This window comes from Sciurus vulgaris (genome assembly GCF_902686455.1).
Source record: "Sciurus vulgaris genome assembly, chromosome: 6".
In the NCBI taxonomy this organism is placed as follows: domain Eukaryota; kingdom Metazoa; phylum Chordata; class Mammalia; order Rodentia; family Sciuridae; genus Sciurus; species Sciurus vulgaris.
In genome coordinates this window covers 7,799,868-7,816,348 of record NC_136466.1, presented here as the reverse complement: position 1 = coordinate 7,816,348, position 16,481 = coordinate 7,799,868, and the positions used below count along the sequence as shown (strand labels likewise).

Sequence of the window (16,481 nt, the reverse complement as noted above, 5' to 3'; positions counted from 1 at the left end):
TTTTATAATATGCAGATATAGAAATAGTCATAGATGTGCATGTACATGTGCATATTTCATTTATTTTCTAGCTTTGTCCACAGAGAAGACTTGGGAATATTGAATACTCACTAGCAATGAATCTGTGGCACACACAACTGTTAGTTTTTAAATATCTTTTGCCACTAAAAGGAACCAGGACTTCATAGAAAAAAGAAAAATAGCTGTCTCTAGAGCTGGAGCAATGGAAGGACAAGACGAGCCTCGAGTGTCTTCCTGTGCCACATGTTATGGAAGTGCTACGAAAAGTGATAGGGCCATGGCAGAGCAGATGGGAACTCCCACTGGCAAAATCAGGGATAATATTTTTGGACAAAAGGAACATCAAAGTAAATAAGGAAAGAATTGGATTATGTGACCTATTTAAAAAGCAGGCCTAGGGCTGGGCTGTAGCTCAGGGTGGAAGGCTTGAGGCCCTGGCTTCAACCCCAACACCTCAAAATAAATAAAAAAGGACCTATGCTGATATAAATTAATGCATAAATGGATGAGAAGTATTGCTCTTTAACTAGTAAAGGTAGAAGGAATGATGAAGATAGGTGGTGATTATCTGTCAACCATCCTAGGGGGAGTGGGTGGCAGCAGGGCTCTTCAGGGTGCCGGCCTGTGAGGGAGACTCCACAGTACTTCTAAGGGGTGTGATTCCTCTAGGTGGAGCACCAGGCAGACACGACCTTGACCAGTGCCCAGTGCTAGGACAAGGCAGAGACTGTCATTGTGCTGGGGTTGTATTCCAATGTGTAGCATGAATCTGGTCATTAGGAAACAGACCCACATGGAGGCCTTTGACTTACCACAAAATACCAAAGACTGAACAGCTTATGAACAACAGAAACTTCTCACGGTTCTAGAGGCTGAGAAGTTCAAGATCCAGGCAGTAGCAGGCTCAGTGTCTGCTAAGGGCTGGTTCCTCATAGGCAGCCATCTTCTCACTGTAAGCACACTTGGCAGAAGGTGCAAAGGGTCTCTCTGGGGCCTCATTTACAAGGGCATTGATCCCATTGATGAGCACCCTGCCCCTAGGACCCAGTCATCTACCTAACACCTCACACTGGAGATGAGGTTTCAACATATGAATTTGGGCAGGGTTGGCAAAGGGACACAAATATTCAGAGCATAGCAGCATCCTGTAGAATAATGTGAAAAATAGGGAAGAATGGGGAGCTGTTCGCTACTGAAAAGGACCAGCACTGCAGGGTTGTGACAGCTCAGTGCAGCGTGTGTTCTGGATAGGACTCGGATCAAAAGGGAAACAGGGTATTGTTGGGATAGTTTGAAATGTAAATGGAGTCTGTGAACCATTTGGTAGTGTTGTAGCCGCACTGATTCCCTGATGTTGAATACTCTGTATGTTGGTATATAAGGAGTCGACCTTGCTGTGGGCCTACAGAGTATCATGTCAGAAGAAGATGGTGTGTGGGTGGATTGCTAGGTTGGTTCACACCTGCACAGATGGAGGGAGGAAGGGTACGAGAGAAGGAAGAGGGGGAAGCTAATGTGTCAGACACCATAGCTGCTGAATCTAGCTGAAGTGAATTCTTTTTGCTGTCCTTGGAGATGGTCGATATGAACTTTTTGTTAATAAAACTACTTTATAAAAAAGTGACCGTAAATATTTAAATCTACTTTTTCTTGTTCATTAGATGAGATCACAGCTAGTTTTCGTCGCTTTGGCCCTTTGATTGTGGACTGGCCTCATAAAGCAGAGAGCAATCTTATTTTCCTCCTAAAGGTAATTCCCAAGATTCACCATACAAGTATGGTTTATCCTTATATTGTTAAATGTTCAACTTTTTCGTAAATGTTTACTTTCACTGCAACTTTTTCTATTTTTCAGCTTATATTTTTCTAAGTGTGTCTTTAAAATTTCTACCTAATATACTTTTAATTCAAATTTAATTCTACTCTACAAGGTGTTTCAAGATACTATAGAAAGGAACTATGTACTGATATTATCAGATCTTTGGTATGAATATTAAGTTTTAAATTTTTCCACATTTTTCTATTCCTTTTTCTTTCCTTAGTATTAGTTTACACTTACTAGCTCTTGAAGAACCATAAATAAGGTAGGAGAAAGCCTAAGCCTTTTTTTCATTTTTCCTCAGGCTACGCATTCCTGCTGTTTCAAGATGAGAGCTCTGTCCAGGCCCTCATTGACGCATGCATTGAAGAAGATGGAAAGCTCTACCTGTGTGTCTCAAGCCCCACCATCAAGGATAAGCCAGTGAGTGCAGTCTAGCGTGAAATAGCTGTTAGTTTTTGCCTCTACCCATCGGCTATATTTGAAAAACATCTTGATGTGTCTGTTGTACTTAATTGACATGTTTGTAAGTAGAATATAAATAAAAAAGTTTTGTTATTGTTAGGTTCCTAACATTGACATTGTTTATCCATGCATATCATTTTGACATTGAATGTGTAGTTAGTTGAAATATTGGTAAGCCTTTACTATTTAAAGCCTTCACTTGAAAAAGCATTTTACAAAGGTAAAGTAGCTGAATTTCTTCTGAATAATGAAACTCAAATCACAAATATGTTCTCTGTCTTTCTGTCTCTGTCCTCTCTTGGATCAAGATTTTACCCATTACTGTCTTTAACTTTTTGCATATGATACTTTTCCAAAGTAGAATTGATTATGTATATGCACATAAAGGCATAGTGTGTGCTATTTTTCCTTCCTGGAAGTTTTTCTTTATCATGAAATTTCATCATAAGGGAGCATAGTGCTGAATCTGACATCAGCAGTTCCCTTCTCAGCCAGCCAGTGACGGTGAGGAGACAGTGCAGGGGGGCAACACTGGGGCACCCCTGTTGGTTGTGTGGTCAGGAACATTCTTTTGAGTTCTATGGCCTGGATTCTTTCTGCTTGACTTGTTTGTGTTCCAGGCCAGTTCTCATAGGTATTTAAATTGGGTGCCTCTGGCCTAAGACATTGTTGGTGTGTATATTGGGAAATATGTTACCTTTGGTGTGGCCACTTGTAGCAATTAGTAAATGCAAACAGATTTAATGAGGTACATGATTCTTGATTGACTGTGATTGACATACTGAAGTCTTTATCACAAAATGGTTTATTACAAATATCAGTGATATTTTTTACTTTGAAATAATGCAACAGATTTATTAATATCAGTAATTTCCATTTCCTGGATATAACACTGAATTGAACATACAATTATAGTTTATCTATCACTGTAAGCTTATCAGCACAGATACCATGATAAATTCTAATTAAGTAGATATTGAGGGGTTGGACAGAGTAGAAGACTCAATAAGCTGAAAAATATCTAATTAACTTACAAATAATTAAGGACCTGCTAAGTGATTTGGTTTATAATAGACATTGAAATTGAACTTTCCACCTTGGTTTAGTTTACTCTAACAGATGAAGGACTGGGATATAGACTATTTTTAAGCCTTTTAGTTTTATAGCTTTATTGATTTGTCATGACAGATTTTGACTTTTAAGAATGCAGTATGCTTGGATAATTTTAGATCTTTGATAGCTTTTGTTTCCATACTCCCTAGGTACAGATTCGGCCCTGGAATCTCAGTGACAGTGACTTTGTGATGGATGGTTCACAACCACTTGATCCAAGAAAAACTATATTTGTTGGTGGTGTTCCTCGACCATTACGAGCTGGTATGATCGAACATCCAAAACACTCTCTGCCCTTTAAAATAAGAAGTATAAAGATCCTTAGGATGAACTCTTCATGAGCATTTGAGCTCGTTGTCTAAGAGTAAATAAGAGTTCTAGAATCAAAGTGTGAGAGTTTGAATTCACATGCTGTGCTCTGAGTGGCCTTGGACAAATGATATGATTTCTCTTCAGTTTCCCTGTCTGTCGGAGTGGCCAGTGCATGCACTTCACAGGGTCATTTTGGATTGAGTGGGGTGACCAATGTGAAGGGCTCACGTTCCCGCTCTCATTGGTGTCTGGAGAGAAAGCCCTCTAAGAAGAGCTTAGGTACTGACCTGCTCAGTGTTTGCCTCCCACATCCTCAGTTGCTCAGCAGCTATTTACTGAGCTCAGCTGTTTGCCGAGAGCTGCTTACTGGCTCTCAGCAGTGCCTCATGTTTTTAGAGTAGTAATTACAGAAGAAATTACATCTCTACCATCTAGTAACTTGGGGTTTAATAGCATGAATGAGATAAAAAACATAAAAGGGACAGAAATGTGGTTTCAGAATTGTAACATTTCATGGAAAGGACGCTTTCATTATTTCAAGTTTTATATGAGAAGTAGATGAATAGCTAGCCTGTAGGAAAAGGTAGCATGTTTGATGGAGAGAGACTGAAAAGCCCCTCTTAATTAGTGTTCAGTTAGTTATTTGCAGTAAGAAACACCTTGTGACTTTGGACAGATGGATCATCTTTGTGCCTTAGTGTCCTTAGGAAATTCTTACCTATTCCATACAGTTGTAAAGATTAGAAAAGAGCATATAAAACCACAGAGCCCCTGCTCACAATGAAAACATTAAGGATTAACTTACTGTACTGCTGGTCACAGTAATGAGTTTGACTTTACTAATCATTGTAATAATGTGAGCTCAGAGGACCAATGCACTACTTTTGAGGAAGCTGTCAGTGAGCCAGGCGAGTTTTCCTGATGGAGATGCCCCATTTGCTCCCCTCTCATTCAGTGGAGCTGGCTATGATCATGGATCGGCTGTATGGTGGCGTGTGCTATGCTGGGATTGACACGGACCCTGAGCTGAAATACCCAAAAGGAGCCGGGCGAGTCGCATTTTCTAATCAACAGAGCTACATAGCTGCGATCAGTGCCCGCTTTGTCCAGCTGCAGCACGGAGAAATAGATAAACGGGTAAGTCCTTGGCTGCATTTTGGAAAGCTCTGTGTCATCCAGAGATTAGAATGGGGAAATTTTATGGCTCTAAGTTGGCAGCTGACACACCTCTAGGATCAGTCAGATGTATATTCTAAGAATTGCCTCTGAGTTTCTTCTCTTAGTTTTTTTGGATAGCTGATCTAGGACACTGGACACCATAATAACTTTGAGTTAATTTCATCTTTCCTAATTGTCACCCCATCCTTTCATTCATTCCATAAAAATTTACTGAGTCTTCTGCCTAATCTTACATCAGTTATGGGAACATGAATGCATGTAATATCTCCTGTTTTTTTTTTAAACTTGGAGCATCATGAATACCTCTAAGTCTATTTTCAATGCACTGTGGTAACCTGTGATTGAATTAATTCTCTTCTCGACCCACCTTGCTTAGAAATCTTTCATTGTAAAATGTAAGATGAAGTAGAAGAGATCATCTTTTCATTTGTGTTCTGTTTCTCCACCTAAAATTAGGTAGTATTACTCAGCATTATTTTCAGCACTTTTAAAATTCCTCTTTTTCGGCTTTATCCTCTGAATCACAAGACTGGAGAAAAACCTCAAAGACAGTTCTTTCCTCTTTCCAGTGTATTGTATCAAAGCTCTGTGTTTCATTATGTCTTATATTCCCTTTTTTCACAGATTTATTTATCTTCTTTGTGTTTCATGCATTCCACAGATGTTTTCGTGCCTAGGATAAAAAGTCCCTGTCCTCCTGAGCCTATGTTCTGATAGAACCATATTTTATGCCAAAGGCGAGGCAAGAAATTGTTATGAGTTTGAGGTGAGATAGGAATTTACACCAGAACATGGGTCCACTGTGTTACAAAGCACAGCGCTGGGTTCAGTGGACGGTTGCTTTTGGTAAGAGAGACCTTGATGAGGGAAACAGCATGCTGACTCTCCTCTGGTGTGAGCTCTTTACTTAATGGCAGACCAGCACTTTCATTAGCCCTGTCGTTGACGTCCAGCTCAGAGGCGTTGTGTGGAAAAGTCCTTGTTGCTTGGTTTTCCCACCATTCTCTCTCTGAGCAGTAGAAGCTGGCAGGGCAGTGTGGTTGACACACACAGTTTATGTTTCATGTCATGTGTATTCTTGCTTCAGTGGCAGTAAAAAGTTTGAAATAATAGCGGTCATTCTACAGTATTATGAATATATTAAGCAGAAAGGTTTATGTTATAAACACAGGTGAAGAGGACAAGACTAATTACAGTGTATGTTGACATGCCTACTTGCTTTTAATTCACACTCAAAAATATCTACACCTCACTGTAGTATAAGTTTCTAATGTAAGTTTCAGAGTTGTGGTGTTCGTCACTGGAAGTTCAGGCTCGATTTGTGTCCTCTACAATGCGATCCTTTGACATGTTCTTGCCACCCGGTAGATGTCATGGAGTGGCCTAGAGGCCCGAGCCTGTGGTTCAGCTATGTCTGCTCTTGGCATCTTCCTTGTCACTCCTGTCTTTCCTTCTTGACTCAACTTCGTGAGGATTCCTTCCAGAAGTGGATGACCCCAGGTAGCAATAGCCTGGTATTAGAGAGCTTCAGCCGAGGGTCTCACCCACACTGAGAATAGCCAGCTGTCTGCTAGCTGGTGAGCTGATAGCCAGGTTACTTTTATTGCTTGCGAGGCTCAGTGACAGGTTGGCCTATTGAGCACTGGAACAGCCCAGTTTTATAAATTCACCTCTGACTTTTAGATTCAAGTAAACCATTCTACTGACAGAATAAAACAAGGTTTCAGATTGTGCGTGCCATGGCTGGGTCCTGTTTCACCAGCATTCCAGGGTTGCGATTGTGACCCCGATGTGGACACTATAAATAGAAACTGTGAGCCAGCTCAGTGACAACTCGGAAGCTTGTGATGCAGAAGTCAGGCACCTTCCCACTGTTTTGTGGAACCTGGAAGCTCTTTGTTGGTTTTGTTTAAATTACGACTGCATATGATAAAAATTCAGATCCACTAATTAAAACAAGGGTTTGTGTCTGGAAAATACCCTGAGCTTAATCTCATAGTGTTCTGTTTTAAACAGCTGGCTTCACTTTGTGATTTCTGTTTTCCCTTTGGAGGCTATTTATTTAATAAGATGAAACCATAAGGCGAAATGTGTAAAAGTCTTACAACTGAAGTTAAAAGATGGACGGTCTTCATTTCAGTAAAGGACTTTACTGGCCCTCCCTTTTGGGCATGTTGGCACAGATTCATCCGGACAATGGATGGAAATGCACCGTATGCCTGGTAAGAGTGCCCGGTCACTGAGAAATGCGAACTCCCTCTCTGTTGTTTCATTGCAGGTGGAAGTTAAGCCATATGTCTTGGATGATCAGCTGTGTGATGAATGTCAGGGGGCCCGTTGTGGGGGCAAGTTTGCCCCGTTTTTCTGTGCTAATGTTACCTGTCTGCAGTATTACTGTGAATATTGCTGGGCTGCTATTCATTCTCGTGCTGGCAGGGAATTCCACAAGCCCCTGGTGAAGGAAGGTGGCGACCGCCCTCGGCACATTTCATTCCGCTGGAACTAGAGGCTGCCGACCTACAGCGCTCATTCCCAGGCCTCAGAATAAGTGCACTCTTCGTTCCTTCTGACCCTCCTCAGCCTCTTCATGCTGGCATGTCCTTTTGTAGCAGTGTGTAACTTAACGATAGTATAAGGAAAAGAATGCCCGGTATATGGGCGTTTCGTAGATCCTGTGTCACTGCAAACAACCTGTCTGAACTCCTTTTTGTATTGCCATCCTGTTGCAGGGAAGTTCTGTCCTCTTGCTTTGCTGGAGACCAAGAGGATCCTAACTTCCTGCAGCATTTTCTTAGAGGAGAGAAAGAAATATTAACAGAGAAATGAAACAATAGAGTATTTTGGGTTTTTAATTAAATTATTGTTAATAATATAACATATAAGAATACTTTTATTAAAATAACCATGCAACAATAACACTATCAGTCTGTTCTGACACAGTTCCCCCCAGGGAAGTGCTTTTGCCTTTTCCTTTCTTCCATATTTTTTGTCTTTCTCTTTCTTCCATTCCCTTCTAATCCTTTTAACAGCAATGGAGGAAGTGAACAATCACTACCAGGAAAGAACGTGTCAAAGCGCACAGATGCATGAGCAAGGTTGAGCAGCATTGTAATTAATTTTAAGGGTTTTGAGGCTGAAATAGAACTTCATTATGCCTCAGCGTTACTAGGACACCAGAAAAAATAGTCAAATAGGCAGAGCTAAGTTTATTTTCTTTTAAATAACTTTAAAAATTCAGAATGTAAGAATTGGGCAAATTTACTACTGAGGGGAGTGCACTTATTTATTTAACTAACTTATCTGGTCACAGCCCCAGGAAGCCTACCAAAGCTAGAATTCATGACAACTGGTGGGAAAACTAGCATTTCCTCTCCTGAAGATCAAATGTGCACATTTTATTTTTGATGTTATATATGAACTCTATATCCTAATTCACTAATACTCGTCAGGTGTCAGCCTTTGCTCTCCATTTTGACATTAAAAGCAACAGATCCAGAGATACCTCAAGGGTTCCATTTTTAATTTTGTTCCAGAACTCGTAGCCAAAACCTGAAGACAAAAACAATATACAAATTGGCTGCTGATTGGCTTACTTTTAGATTTAAAGTTACTTTGGATATCCTGTAATTTAGTTGTAACATAGAAAAATGGAAAAAAAGTTTAAAAAAAAAAAAGTAGTTGCAAAGTGTTTTGCACTGTTGAACTAAGTAACTGTGTAAATCTGTGCAAAGGTACGTATGTTTATCTTACTCTTCCTATAAAATAAAATAACCTTACAGTTTCAGAACTTAGCATGGGACATAGTCAGTGTTTGAAGTGCCAACTTCATCAAGTAATGCATGCTTTCTTATAAATAAAATTCTTGCTTCGAAAGGCGTTCTTATGTGTTGAACAGTATGCTTCAGGAGTAAATTTAAAATAGTCTCTTGAAGTCCTAGTCATGGAAGTAACTTTTATTTTAATTGACATTCTTTTATTAAATGCCCTATCCACCATTCAAAGGATTATTATCAGTGTGCAAAACATTGAACAACAACAACTTACCGGCAATCTTGCTAGTCGTGCTACCTAATAGTTACCATCTTGGATCCTTCAAAACCAAAGACTTGCCCAGCACTGCTGTGGAACCATCTGGCTGATGACCCCCACTGATTATCTTTAGGAAAAGCAGCCCTTTATTTTGAATACAGGCTTTAATGAACTGTACCTGTTAAGTTCCAAAGGTCAAAATGGAGGCATTTGCTGTCTAGGAGCCCAACACAGAGAGGGAGCTGCTTTTCAAGAATTCCCTGCAAACAGTGAAGCAGTCATGCGAATGGAGGGTGCTCTCGTGTAGCTGGTCAGGGACTTTTTTTTCTTTTCTCCTGAACCACATGATTCTGATCAGAATGTTCATTTGCCTCTTTTGATTCTTTTCCACGCTTGTAGGTGGCTTGGGGTGTGCTATTGTGCTGTTCCTACTCAGTAAACAGGTGTGATGAGTTAACAAGAAATAACACTGTTTGAAAACTAGCTTTGAATAATAATTTTTCCCTTTGTACATGACCTGCTGAATTTCGGTACAGTGTTTTTGTAGCTAACTTATTTTGTCATGCACATAATGTATATTTGTTATGCACTACTTTTGTATATCTTGTTTTTCCAACAGTGAACATTTTTAGGCACACTTTTCACTGACGGGATATCTCTTTATGCAATACCTCAATTTTTCATATTGCAAAGAGTAGCTTTTTGTACTTTTATTACTGAGAGATCTTCATATACTTCATTTTTTAATATAAATAATTTTAATAAATTTTATTTTCTTATATTCTGCTTTTTATACATTTCAGTGCTCTGCATACATTTTAAATTATGAATGTTGTGCACTGGCAATGCTATTTTAGAGTCTGCAGAGAAGAGAAAGCATGTTGCTTAAACATCCCTCCCCAGCACCAGCTCTTGGTGTACCTATAATTTAAGAAATAGTCTATGTAAAGTCACAAATTAATGAAAAAAAAATTCGCATGAAAATGACAGATAACACTGTAGTTCCTAAAAAAGAAAAAATTAAATGCATAAGCATAGGGTAGAAATTTAAAATAACAAAATTGTCTACAGCTTCTTACTAAGTTTTTAAAATTATTCATAAAACGCAGACATTTTTGGTGAATGTTTAGCCATTTTTAATCTTAATAAATTGATGTTAAGTGTTTGATTCAGAGATGTCTGCTCTTTTAAATTATATATAAGGAAAAAAAAATAGCCTGCCATGGGACAGGTGTGTAATGTTAGTATGCATGACTAATGTAAGAAATTGTTATTCTACTAATATTTACTTGTGATTGTGTGACAAGCGTGTTTACAGATTATTTGGTTACACTTCAATTTACAGGGCATAAACAATGATTATCTATTACTCTGAATTTTATTGATTACATGTCCTTCAGATTACATGGGATTGTAGTTGGGAGTTACCATGTAACTCAAACATAATTAACATGTAATTAGTTTACAGATTTTAGGGTATCACTTCGATTTACCAAGCATGTAGTTCTAGCGCACTAGCATGGCACCAGCCATGTACTTACAATGTAGTTACAGAGTAATTACATGGTTATTTTTGCAATGTAAAATAAAGTGTTTCTGATTATTTTCTATGTAAAGGAGCCCTCTCCCTCCCTCTTCCGGTCCCCACGCTTTGGTATAATATATATACTTCTCCATACACAGACCTCTGCAGAATGCAAAATAAAACTTGCAGTGAATGAATTTAGCATTTTATGAGAGTGCTGTTGGAAAGACTTGATAATTCACCCCTTTTGTTTTGAAGAGTTGAATCTTCTGTTAAAAGGTGATTTAAAACTTGAATGTGATGAATTGTGGCAAGTTAACTTCAAGTTATGTGCAATACTTATTTCAAACTTTTGAAAGATCTTTGCAGTGTAATTCTTTGTTTTTAATTGCAGACATTTAAAAATGTCATTTTCTACTGTTAAGAGTAATCCTCTTTCTTGCTGGTGTTTCTAAAGAAAAGAATCAGAAATCAATCTTTCTACTAATGTAAATTTGAGATTATTTTTAAAAATGGAATAAAAGAGGTTTTGGTCATTTGCTTTATTTTATTATCTTATTTTAAAGCTACTGTGATTGATAGCATTGTAAGAATTGGGACAATATTGTATTCAACTTTTATTTTTTATATTTTTAAAATTTAAAGTATAATTAGTTTTTATAATTTTCATCAGATTTTTGTTATATTTTTTGGAAGTGAAACTTTTAGCAAGTGGGTGTCTAGTTTTTACTAATCCCTAATTTTTTTCCCAGTGTATTGCTCATATTATCAGAAGGAAAAGTTATTTAAGTATGTCAGTTAATTGTACTACTTGGCTGAATTTCCATATAGTTTTTACTGTGTATGGGGAGGTTGTAGTATTTATTATAGCATTTTAAATAAGGGTAATTCATTTTTTATTAAAGTCATTTTCACGTTAAGTTCCTATTTTTGTATGTTCTACTCTTAAGTTATATAACACAGTTCCTTTTTTAAAAGAGTTCATTTGTTGAAGTGCTAGTGGAAAATTAATGTTATTAAATAGTTTGCAAATGACTATTTATACCAGTATGCATATAATTTTTAAATATTTGTAATGTGAGATGTTGAATGAATAAAACTTTTAACTCAGATTTCTTTTAATATTTCTCTTCAACATAAGTACGTTATGCTTCCATGGTTGGGAATATGTCATTTAAAAATACACGAGGGCCAAGGCAGAGCAAACCGATAAGGGAAGGATGTCCCGTCCGGAGCGCGTGGCGGGCGTCCGTTGCCCGCTTCAGCCTGTCAGTGTCGGCGGCTGGCGGCGCCCTTGGATGCTGCTGGTTCCCAGGTGGCCCCACAGAGTTCTTTTTGTTGGTAGCCTTCCGCATGTGCGTGGGGCGTCAGCCCAGGATCTGAGTGTTCAGCCACCTGCTTGAGGCCAAATGTCCAAAAAAAGTAAAGAACAAATGTTGATCTAAAGACGTCCACATCCGGGAGTTTTAGTCGGGGTGTTTGTCAATGAGGATTTCTGGCTCCTGTGCCAGGACTGAGAAACAACCTCTGTTTCCCTTTTTTTTGGTGCTGGGGAGTGAATCACGGGCCTCACCATGCTCCGCTCATGCTCTGCCACCGAGCTCCCCCCAGTTCAGAAAGTAGATCTCTTCTGACTTTGAACGCCCACTTTTCTCTAGATCCCCGGGTGACGGGATCTGGCCTCTGGGATCTTGATCTCTGCAGCATGTGAATCTGATCTGGTCCATGGGTCATGGAGACTACCGAGCACTGCAGTGTGTTACTATTTAGATTTTTAGACTACGAACTTACGAGTTAAGGATTGATCATAACAAAATGGTACCTGAGAACATCTATCTTGTCGGGTGTGACACCTCCTCTTTTTTCTCACTAGTATTCTCAAGACTAGAAGCAGTTCTGAGACATGCAGACTGTGAGATCATTTGCTAAGGAGTGCCTGGGCGTCAGGGTGGGACCAGAGATTCTGACCTGCTGGCAGGCAGGGGCTTTGGCCGGATAGCAGCCCATTCTCTTACCTGGCAGTATCCCAAACTTACCTTCAGATTTCAGTAAAGGGCCCCTGAGGAAGCCCCAAGGACATCAGAGATGCCGGTGGCCTTTGGTTGCCACCTCCATGATGTTCTCAGGCCTTCTGGGATGGTTTCAGCATTTTAAGAGGAAAAAGAGAGGAAGAGAGACATAGCATATTTAGTTTCTTTATTTTGGGAAATATTTATTTCAGGCACGTGACATATCAGCTCTGAATGACCCCCACTGTCTTGACGCAGGGTGGAGGTGCAGTGCTCCTGCTCTTTGCAGGCACAGGGTGGTGAGCCCAGGGCTCCCAGCTGCCTGCGGGCTGGCCACTCTTCCAACCCCCGCTGTTCTTAACAACCCAGTCATTTCATAACCTCATTGGATGGTGGGTTTGTTTTCATACTGAGTTCACAAAGACAATAAATGAAATTTTAATGTTTTTTTTTGTTGTTGTTGTTGTGTTGTTTTAAGATTAAGGAGCAGTTACAGGTGTTGATGAGAAGAATTAAAATATTTAAGGGTATTTTTTTTTCCTGAAGTATGGGGTGACCGTCATACCCAAGAGGAAATACTGATATTTACTTACCAAGTTGTGGTCCTCCAAGGACTTAGGAGCATTGCTGTTAGACTATGATTCTGACAGGCTTCAGGACAGCTCTCTGTTTTGGAAGTTTTTACTTTTTTCTTTGTTTATTCTGCATCAATCCAAAATATAACAACCATTTCCTGGAAAAGAATTTTATTAAAAAGAACAAAAAATTTAAAAAGCCACATCATTAACTAAACTTAGGAAATGAGGTAGCCTGTTCCTTGAAAGTTAAAACAGTGCATTGGCTTAAGGCTTAAAGCTCTACAGTGAAGAAAGGTTATTCGTTTTGTTGGAAGTGATCCCTCCCCAAATTTCTTAAAATACAAACTCTGTTTACAGGTAACATAGGATCCCAGGGAACATACTTTGAAACACACTGCTGGGACATTTTAGTACATTTACTGGTCTCAGAAAGCCTTAGAAACCCCACGTTTTTCTTTGTATTAGGGATTGAACCAGGGCCTCGCACATGGTAGGCAAGTGCTCCACCTGAGCTATGTACGTCCCCAGCCCTTTTTATTTTATTTTGAGTGGGATCTTGGCAAGCTCCCCGGGCTGGCCTCAAATGTGTTCCTGCTGCACTTCCCGGGTGGCTGGGTTATAGGGGTGCACCACTGCGCCCCGCAGAATCCCACTTAGCTACCTGCACATGTGTTCTGTGAAGCTCTGCACAGGCAGGCGGGCCTGGCTAGTCATGCCAGAGCTGATTCCCTGGTCCACAGTGATTTTACTGGTGTCCTAGGAACCTACCTTCCTTCCAACCCCGTCCCATTTCTAATTTGTCTCCTTAGTTCCCACCCCAGAAATAAAATAAATAAAAATGAAAAGAGAGAGAAGTTCCACTACAGGATGAACTGTCATCTTGCAGAGCCCTTTGGGTTACACAGTCCCTGGCTTGGCCCAGCCCTGTTCCTCAGAAGTGCCTCAAGCACCGCTTCAAACAAGCCTGCTGAGCTTTACATCTGTCATTCCATGATATGATAACTTTCTGAGAATTCATGTCATTGCCTCCTTCCAAATTTTTCTTTGCCAACTCTGCCGAGCACGCCTCCCCATGCACCGAGGACCCGAATCCTGACTGTGAGTGAACTAAGAATTCCGAGCTCTCACCTAGCAGCGCTGCCTTGGTGCCTTATTCGAGAACATTCTGTTCTGTCATGACTTGAGTTTTCTCAGGATATTTTAAGTTCTAATCTTTCTCTAGTCACATCGGGTGTCACAGTTGGCCTCCTGGAAACAGTGCCTTATTGTGCTTCAGCAGGGTGACCAGAGTTGGAGAAGTACAGTTTGTCTCAGGGAAGTTAAAAACGAACAGCAGTGTCCAAATCCAGAATGTGAGCAAACTGCAGTGCTTGGTATTGCACATAATCTGATTAAGTGTCATGAGAACCTGCTGCGGGCAGGCGGGGGCGGGCGGTGAATCAGCACACCGAGGCCCAGGCGAAGCGTGATCCTCATCCTCTTCTTTGAGTTCTATTTCAGAAAGCAGAACTTCAGTACCACAAAAATGTCAATGTGATCAAGCAAATGTCTCCATTTTAAAGAGATTGATTTCAACTCTTCTCCCACCCCCTGCAACATCATAAGAGACAAGAACCAGACAGACCTAGTAATGACCCCAGCACCCGGGAAAGCCCCTAGGGCAGGGCAAGAGGACAGTGCTTCTCCCTAGCAGTGTGAGCCAGGACTTCCAGAAGCCAACGTTTCTGGGAGGAAGACCCAACAGAGTGCTTCCAAGTGCTGGTTCTGTGCCACAGAAGCCCTTCTCCCCACAACCAGGGGTTATGCTCCATTTAAGGTGACCAGATCAGAAAGGTTAACCAACCTGCGAATCCAGGGTTTGATTCCAGGGTTCACATCCAGAGTCACAGACCGAAGGTCCTGCTTCACTTCACGCCTCACAGATTTCGAACTTAAGACACAGAAACTTCCTTAAAATGTCATTTCCTCCTGCATTGACAGGGAAATCACCAAGAACGAACGCTGTAGAGATACAGATCATTTGACGAGCCCATCTAAAAATCATCCATCCTTCATTTGCTTTCAGGAAGATGTCTGAAACCATAATGTGAGAGCTACTCCTTGTCCTAGTTCTCTCATCCCCAGATTGCCAGGGAACTGAGACAAGTGGCCCAAGCCACCAGAGCCACAGGGGCATCAAGCAAGGATCACTAGTTAGCTCAGTGGATGGTTGCTGGTGGGTGGGTAGCTAGGTGGAAAGGTGAGAGAGACATACCAGATCTCTCTGTACACATGATTATTTTTACAGTTCTGGACATTGAACCTGGGGAGCCATACACCAAATTACATCCCCAGCCCTTTTTATTATATTTTAAGGCAGGGTCTCCCTAGGTTGCCCAGACTGGCCTTGAACTTGCCATCCTCCTGCCTCAGTCTCCTGACTCACTGGGATCACAAGTGTGAGCCACCATGCCTGTCTGTATTTTTAGATGTCAAGGAAAATCCCAGCAAGGAGACAGGGTTTTATTCCTCCTCTGGAACGATACTAGCAGCACATTCTGCATAGAAAGTCAGGCTGCCTCTTATGCATCCCATCCTTTGATTCTATCGTAGTTCTCACAAAAATAGTCCTGAAATCCAAAGGAATGGAGGAGGAGCTTTGTCTGGTGTGTCCTTGTGAATGCTTAACAGCACTTGAACATTCTGCTTCAGCACTGGGATGTTGGAAGCACCAAAATAGGTTCCTGCGGAGAATTTATATTCCAGATTTTATATGTATTTATGAAAGAGAAAAACGCTTTCCATTTTTAGGGCACGGGTGCTCCGGAACGCGCAGCTTTGATTTGTGCTGCAGCCTGAACAGCTGTCCTCAGACAGATGTAATGCTGCAGACCCTGGAAGGATCAGCTGAGAATATGTGAATCTAGATTCGCAGCCACATGTCCTTCTGCAGGCAAATATGTGTTAAGGCCACAGCTGAATGCAGTCATTGGCAACTTCCTTTTTCTTGGTCACCCCCCAAATTCAAATTCAATGACAACTAAATGTGACACCCTAAAATTAGGATGCAGGCCGGGTTAGGCTTAGTCCCATAATGCCCCATGTAGATGAGGATCGGCAGCCCTGGGGGCTTGAGAGGCGGGTAATGCAGGAGGGTGGGCTGAAGTGGACCCAGCAGATCCAGAGGGGAGAGTGGGGAGCGGGGTGGGAAGACGAGGAAAGGGGCTCTGCGTTGGGAAGCCCTTCACCAGCTAAGAACATGTGCCCCCCATGAATAGGGGTGCGTGGCTTCCTCCACCGATCAGTCTCCTCTCTGGGAGGCCGAGGTAATTTTACGGGGACACAGCTGCCACTCCAAGGGAGGGGACTGGAGTCTTTCTCGGTTGTCCTCATGCTCACTTTATAGTTTAGTGCTTTTCCTTTGAATCCCACGAGTGGGGCGTCTTGGTCTC

The 16,481-nt window shown here is 41.0% G+C and overlaps 1 protein-coding gene and 1 long non-coding RNA gene across 2 annotated transcripts in view; one reads left to right on the top strand and one right to left on the bottom strand.

Moving 5' to 3' along the window:
* Positions 1-11,575, top strand: part of CPEB4 (cytoplasmic polyadenylation element binding protein 4) — a 67,180-nt gene extending 55,605 nt beyond the window's left edge. The window contains 6 exon segments of the mRNA XM_079145940.1: positions 1,683-1,748; positions 1,751-1,771; positions 2,145-2,263; positions 3,568-3,682; positions 4,686-4,867; positions 7,188-11,575. Coding sequence (XP_079002066.1) covers positions 1,683-1,748; positions 1,751-1,771; positions 2,145-2,263; positions 3,568-3,682; positions 4,686-4,867; positions 7,188-7,415 — 731 coding nt within the window. The 3' untranslated portion in view covers positions 7,416-11,575.
* LOC306664835 lies at positions 11,164-16,481 on the bottom strand. The gene is made up of 2 exons (XR_013764808.1): positions 14,179-16,481; positions 11,164-13,205 (listed from the first exon to the last, which is right to left on the bottom strand). It is a non-coding gene; the product is annotated as an uncharacterized lncRNA (long non-coding RNA).